Source organism: Macrobrachium nipponense, chromosome 17, assembly GCF_015104395.2.
Source record: "Macrobrachium nipponense isolate FS-2020 chromosome 17, ASM1510439v2, whole genome shotgun sequence".
Lineage (NCBI taxonomy): Eukaryota > Metazoa > Arthropoda > Malacostraca > Decapoda > Palaemonidae > Macrobrachium > Macrobrachium nipponense.
Window position 1 is genome coordinate 81473766 of NC_087210.1, and position 7500 is coordinate 81481265.

Genomic DNA, 7500 nt, shown 5'->3' on the forward strand with positions numbered 1-7500 from the left:
TCAGTTTTTTTCTGTCTCTCAGGATAAAGATGGAGACCGAGCCATACACCATGCTGCCTATGGTGATGAGCCAGGTGTGGTTCAAATATTAGCAAGTGCTGGAGCAGATCTGAATGCCCGTAGCAAACGAAGGCAAACTCCACTTCATGTTGCAGTCAATAAGGGCCATGTTGGAGTTGTAAAAATTCTGCTTGAACTTGGAGGTCACCCTAGTCTCCAGGTACTGACATTGTTTAAAACATGTTGGAATCAGCGTACATATATGCTTTCTTTAATTATTTAAGTGAAAAGTAGAATTTAGATTGTGTTTATTTTTTCTTGGAATTTTCATACTGCTAATAGGATTCTGTATTCATCATCTTAGAATTATATTCTTATTACCTCACAAGTGAAATTGGTATGTAACAGAGTTGTAATGCAAAGTATGGTTCTTTTTTAGGACCATGAGGGTGACACTCCACTTCATGATGCAATTTCAAAGAAACGTGACGACATCTTGACGCTGCTTCTGGATCATGCTGCTGATATCACCTTGACGAACAACAATGGCTTCAACTCCCTTCACCATGCAGCTCTTCGCGGCAATCCAAGGTAAGATTATGCAAAGCGTTGTATGGTACGTACCAAGTTATGTCAATGTTAAGTTTTGCTTAACCCATCCAGCCCTATGAGAATTAAGTATAGTGGTACCTCGACATACAAAATTAATCCGTTCCGAGGCGGCCTACGTATCATGAGCTTTTCGTATCTTGAACCGCATTTTACATGTAAAATGCCTAATCTGTTCCAAGCCCTACAAAAACACCCCTGTAAATTTCATAATAAAGTTAAATTGACCTATAAACAATGAAATACTACAACAATTTGGACCATTCAATACCTAACTTAAGGGGACCGTCCGCTATGGCGGATGACTTATCAACTTGAAAAAATAAAAAAATCTAGTTATTATTTCTATCTATGCAGAAACATGTCGTACATGCTTTCTAGAAGTTTCAGCCAATTATTTTTACAAATAATGAAGATATAGTGGTTTTTAAATGATGACGTCATCATAACTGCGTCGTCTGTATGACTGAGTTTGACAGGATCGTCTTAGCTTGTTTATTTTTGCATATACGTATACAACGATTTTTTCAATTTGTTTCGAAATTCTCATACGTCTGGCAGTGATGAAAGGTAGTGTGAGAGCTCTGGGCAGTTTTAGGTGAGACTCAAGAGAACAACTCAGTTACTCCACAGACGTCAAAGTGGTTGGATGCACATGCGTTTGTTTACTTGCTGTTTACGTTGTTTTTATAACTTCCTAGTGAACTTATAGCAATGCCGAAGTTACCTAAGATCAAGAAGGCTACTGAGCAACTAAGGCTAGCAAAATTAGCGAAGGCCAGGAGTGTGCTGAAAGAAAAACACGAAAATTCATTGTTATCAGCTCCCTCGTCTTGTGTCACGCTGTCAACATTGTTGTCTCGTGTCACGCTTAGGGTATTAATACCCCTTTTAGGGGGAGGACCAGGATCCTTGATGTAGAAATCAACAATAAAAGTACAAATAAAGTAATTATAATAATGTTGTTTTGACTTTTCTTATACGCATATTGGTAGCCATTACTCGGTTATTTATTATCCAATTTTAGAGAGAAAGATATCATTGGAAAGAGGAATAAAAATCCCATAATTCCTTGTGAGCCAATTTTTTTTTCTTTCTTTTTTTTTATGATTTTTTTAGTCTAGACATATAAAAAATTCATATAAAAAAATAAAAATTAGGTCCTCACAGAATTATTCCATATATAAAGTAGTTTTTATGGTATGATTTTCAATAAAATTGATGTCATATTAGTGGAGAAATCGCTACCTAATTTTTTTTTTTAAACAATTTTTACTAATAAATCTAAGTTTTTGCTTAAATTGCTTGAAATTTTTGTATGATGAAGGTATTATATATATCTTAAACATATAGGAAAATTATGTATTTTGAATAATAAAAAAAAATACACAACAAAACGGACAGTCCCTGTAATACGTACTAGTACTAATATGTATGTACCTGTAAATAAAGTGTATTAGTGTACATGGTATACAAGAAATACTGTACGTACATACGTACGTATGTAGTAAAATGTGGAACCTTACCTTTCGAGTGAGGCTATCCCCGAAAGTGGCGACAGAGGAGGAGGACAAATGGCAGAAAACTTCTTATAGTACGTACACTTAACTGTACGAAACACATAAAAGAATGTCAGGAAACATAAACTAAACTTTACGAAACACATTAACAAAACTGTAACACTTAGCTTTACAAAAAACTTAAAATTAAATTTTTTCCTTCTTTTTAAATTTTTACATTTTTTTTACTTTTATATACTTACGTTTTTTTTTTTTTTTTTTTTTTTTTTTTTTTTTTTTTTTTTTTTACAAAACTTCAATTTCTTCACCACTTTCAACTTTTTGTTTTTTCGTAGTATCAATTGGATCTTCCTTTTTGCTTACTCCTGCTAGTACTAAAGGCCTCTTTAAAAAATAAGTATCCAAGGAAGATTGCTTCTGCCTGCTTTTCAAAATGCTCCTGAAACGACTCAGGCAAACGTCATTGAACTGTGCAAGCATACGACGTGTGTAAGCCTTTTCGGGGTGTCTCTTTTCTACAAATGATTGCACCTTATGAAAAGCAGCTAGAGCATCCTTAATTTCTGCTTTTGTCATAGGGTCGTCCTCCTCCTCCTCGCCGCTGCTAGAGAACTTTTCTTGAACGACATTTTGTTGCATGGCCTCCAACTCCTTCAGGTCATCCGTCATAAGCTCCTCTTGGTGCTCCTTGAGAAGGTCATTGATGTCATCCTCTTCGATGACCAGCCCCATGGACTTGCCGAGTGCAACGATCTCGTCAAGATCTGGTTGCAAAACAGTTTCAGGATCGTCAACTGTTCCTGAATCTGCAGCACCAGCTTCGCCCACGTTGAATCCCTCGAAGTCTCGGGCGGATACGGCATCAGGCCAGAGTTTCCTCCACGAAGAATTCAAGGTTCGCCTCGAAACCTCCTGGCAAGCTTGGTCGATGAGTCAGATGCATATCACAACATCGAAATGCTCCTTCCAAAATTCATGCAAGGTGAGGTTTGTGGTATCGGTGATGTCAAAACATCTATGGAAAAGATGTTTCGTATACAGCTTCTTGAAGTTCGATATAACTTGCTGGTCCATGGGCTGGAGGAGAGGGGTGGTGTTAGGCGGAAGATAAAGAACCTTGATAAAACGAATACTCCGCTAGGATATCTTCCTTGAGGCCAGGAGGGTGAGCAGGGGCATTGTCCAACAACAGCAGACATTTCAGAGGGAGGCACTTCTCTTCCAAGAATTTCTTCACTTTCGGGCCGAAACACAGATTTACCCACTCCGTGAACAAAAGTCTCGTTATCCAGGCTTTCGCACTAGCCCTCCACATCACTGGAAGCTTCTCCTTAAGCACTTTGTGGGCCTTGAAGGCTTGAGGAGTCTCTGAATGATACACAAGTAGGGGCTTCACTTTGCAATCCCCACTGACGTTCGAACAAAGTGCGAGCGTAAGCCTGTCTTTCATAGGCTTATGCCCAGGTAGCTTCTTCTCTTCCTGCGTGATGTATGTCCGACGAGGCACTTTTTTCCAAAATAGGCCAGTCTCATCACAGTTTAAGACTTGCTGAGAACTGTAGCCTTCCTTAATTGTCATCTCGTTGAACGTCATAATGAAGGCTTCGGCCGCTTTTGTGTCTGAGCTGGCCACCTCCCTATGCTGCACCACCGAATGGATGCCAGTCTGTTTACGGAATTTTTCGAACCACCCATTAGAAGCCTTGAACTCTGGGGTTGGCGTCGATATCCCTTCTCCTCCGTCGTCTTTGGCCTGGGCAATCAAATCGCCGAAAATAGTGCTGGCCTTGTGGCAGATTGCCGACTCCATTATCGTATCGCCAATGATTTCTTTGTCTTTTATCCAGACAAGAAGCAGCCTTTCCATCTCATCGTGCACATGGCTCCTCTTGCTAGACAAAATAGTTTCGCCCTTGGAAGGTGTAGCTGCTTTGATGGCATCCTTCTGCTTAAGGATGGTGCCTATTGTCGACGGATTTCAGCCGTATTCCTTGGCGATCACACTCAATCGCATGCCAGCTTCATACTTTTTAATTATCTCCATCTTTGTCTCCAAAGAAAGCATCCTCTTCTTTCCTACTTCAACTTTCTTGGGACCCATGACTACGTATATACTGTACGTATGAAGTAAAGTTCTCACACAACACGATAAAGTGTACTACAACGAAATCACTAACGAATTAACGTTAATAAATGAAATCGTATAGAACGAACGAATTCCGCATGCTTACGATACCGATGATGCCGTGAAGTGGACGAAAGAGCATGCCGCTACGTAGAGCACGATGGGAGAGATGCTGACCAATAGGAGAGCAGGATCTTATGGCGGTGACTAGCATCAGGAACCAATGGGAAAGCGGGAGGATGGTGGCAAGTCTACTCAGTTGGCGGCGCGCAAGTTTTAAAATTGTTATCGGTGGTCCAGGCGAATCTCAGACTTTACAGCAACAACCTTTCGTATCTTGAACAATTTTCGTATGTAGAGCCACAAAAATCTTCGTATTTGCTTTCGTATCTCGAGTTTTTCGTAAGTTGAGCCTTTCGTATGTCGAGGTACCACTGTATTTGACTCATTGGAGACTATACATATTGTTTTTTTTGTCGTCAAAGAATACATTTCTATGATGCTGATATGAGCTTCATTACTGGTGTGTATCCCTTTGAAGCTTGATTCATCACCCATACTAAGAGTTTTAAGGTTAGGACATGAAAGGTGTCTGCCCTTTGAAGATTAATTAAGAGCTTTGGGGTTAGGACATCAAAGTGCCCCACTTTTTAAAGACTAATTAAGAGTTTTGTAGTTAGTACATTAAGGTGCTAAGAGAGTTGTGGTTAGTATATAAAGGTGCCCCATCTATAAAAGAACAATTGAGTTTTGGGTTTAGTATATGAAATTGCCCCACCTTCAAAGATTAATAAGAGCTTTGTGGTTAGGAAATATAAAATTGCCTATAAAAGTATAATCGAGAGTTTTGGGGTTAGGACATAAAAGTGTCCTATTTTTTAAAGATTAATAAGAGTTTTAGAGTTAGTAGATAAAGGTGCCCACACCTTTTGACATAAAGGTGACCCGACATTAAAGAGTAATTAAGCGCCTCGGGGTTAGGAAATGACATAAAATTGCCCCACCATGGAAAGATTATTCAAGAGTTTTGGGGTGAGGACATATGGTACTCCACCTCTTCAAGAATAATGAAGAGCTTTGGGGTTAGAACATAACATAGAAGAGTCCTCCTTCCTCCATGCCGTTTAAGAGGGTGTCCTTGTTCCTCCAGGCCTTCTAGGCATGGTGGGAGGTTTTATGTGCAGGATCTAGGAGCAGTAAGAAAGGGGGGGATACTGAGTTACAGCCCATATCCCGGCCCATGTGATTATATGCAAGCAGAGCCCGATGGCAGGAGAGAGATTGTAATGGTGCCACATATCACTTCCCCAGCAAAATTGGCGAGGACCAGCCAGTCGCACTGGCGTGAATCGGGCAAGAAATGGGTGTATGTGGAGAGAGAGAGAGAGAGAGAGAACGATCATTCCTGTTGTATGTGCGTGTATGTATGTATGTTTGTACATATTTAAATGTGTGTGCATTAGAGAGAGAGAGAGAGAGAGAGAATGATCATTCCTAGCCTAGGAATGATAGATGTATATACAGTATATACATGTATCTATGAGTTTGTTATATATATGTGCATGTATGTATGTATGTATGTTTGTACATATGTAAATGTGTGTGTGCATTAGAGAGAGAGAGAGAGTGAGAGAGAATGATCATTCCTAGCATATGTACACATATGTATGTGTTATATATATATATATATATATATATATATATATATATATATATAATATATATATATATATATATATATATATATATAGAGAGAGAGAGAGAGAGAGAGCAGAGAGAGAGAGAGAGAGAGAGAGAGAGAGAAGAGAGAGAGAGAGAGAGAGAGAGGTTATTCTTGGTGAATTATAAGAGAGAAGGAAAATCATTCCTCTTATTAAGCTCGTGAGGAAAAGCAGCCACATCAGCTTTGTATTAGATTTTTTGATACAGAAAGGACTTTAGAATTAAGGAGAGAGAGAGAGAAAAAAATAAAGGAAGTTTTAAAAGCTATTTGATAATGGTAGGAAAATTTCAATTATTCCCGGGGAAGATGTGTAGATGACAGCGCTTTTGAAAGGACACCTAGAGGATTCTACTTCATTCTCGTCATATCGTCCTGTTGCCATCTTCATTGTCTTCTTTCCCCCATCTGTTTATCAAGCTTATTTAGTTTGTTTCTCCACCTCTTCATGCTATTATTGTGGTTCTCTTTTCATCGTGTGCAATAGCTGTCGTCTTCCTGTCATCCATTTTTTATTCCTGCTTGGTCTGGCTATCAAGCTTTATTTTTAGTTTGTTTCTCTGGCTATTCGTACTTGCGTTTCTTCTTATGTGTCTTTCCTCCTCATCCCATCAAGTTTTTCTGCTTTCCCATCTTCTCCCGCCCCGTTTTCTCTCTCTCTTCTCATTCCCTTTTCCCGTTTTCTTTTTCTTTTCATTACCTTTTCTCATTTTCTTTCTCTTCTCTTCCCTTTTCCTGTTTTCGTTCTCCTCTCATTCCCCTTTCCCTTTTTCATTCTCTTCTCGTTCCCTTTTCCCATTTTCTTTCTCTTCTGATTTCAATTTCCCATTTTCCTTCTCTTCTGATTCTCTTTTCCCATTTTCATTCTCTTCTGATTCCCTTTTCCCATTTTCTTTCCCTCCTCATTCCCTTTTCCCTTTTCTTTCTCTTTTCATCCCCTTTTCCCATTTTCTTTCTGTTCTCATTCCCTTCTCCCATTTTCTTTCTCTTCTTGTTCCCTTTTCTTTTTTCTTTCTCTTCTCATTCCCTTCTCCCGTTTTCTGTCTTCTCTTTCCATTTTCCTCTTTTTTTCTCATTCTTTCCCCTCTGGCCCCATTTCCCTTTGCTTCTCTCCTCTCCTCTCCTCTCCTATCATCTCCTCTTCCCCGTTTTCTATTCTCATCCCTTTCCTCAGACCCCATTTTCCTTCTCTTTTCTGTCTTCTCCACTCCTTCATCGTCCCATTTTCTATTTCCATTCCTTCCCTCAGACCCCGTTTTCCTTCCCTCCCATTTTTTTCTCATTCTTTCCTCTCCGACCCGTTTTCCTTCTCTTTTCTCCCTCCTCCTTTCCGTCCTCTTCCCGTTTTCTTTTCTCATTCCTTCCCTCAGACCCCGTTTTCCTTCTCTTTTCTCTCCTTTCCGTCCTCTTCCCGTTTTCTTTTCTCATTCTTTCCCCTCAGACACCTTTCTCCTTCTCTCCCGTTTTCTTTTCTCGTTCCTTCCCCTCTGACCCCGTTTCTTTTCTCTCCTCTCTTCTTCCACGTC

At 39.6% G+C, this 7500-nt stretch overlaps 1 protein-coding gene across 1 annotated transcript in view; it reads left to right on the forward strand.

Moving 5' to 3' along the window:
* Nucleotides 1-595, forward strand: part of LOC135196371 (E3 ubiquitin-protein ligase mib1-like) — a 37441-nt gene extending 36846 nt beyond the window's left edge. The window contains exons 11-12 of the mRNA XM_064223156.1: nt 23-220; nt 440-595. Of these exons, the coding sequence (XP_064079226.1) occupies nt 23-220; nt 440-595 (354 nt within the window). The remainder of the gene's footprint in view (nt 1-22; nt 221-439) is intronic.
* Nucleotides 596-7500: the final 6905 nt, after the last annotated feature.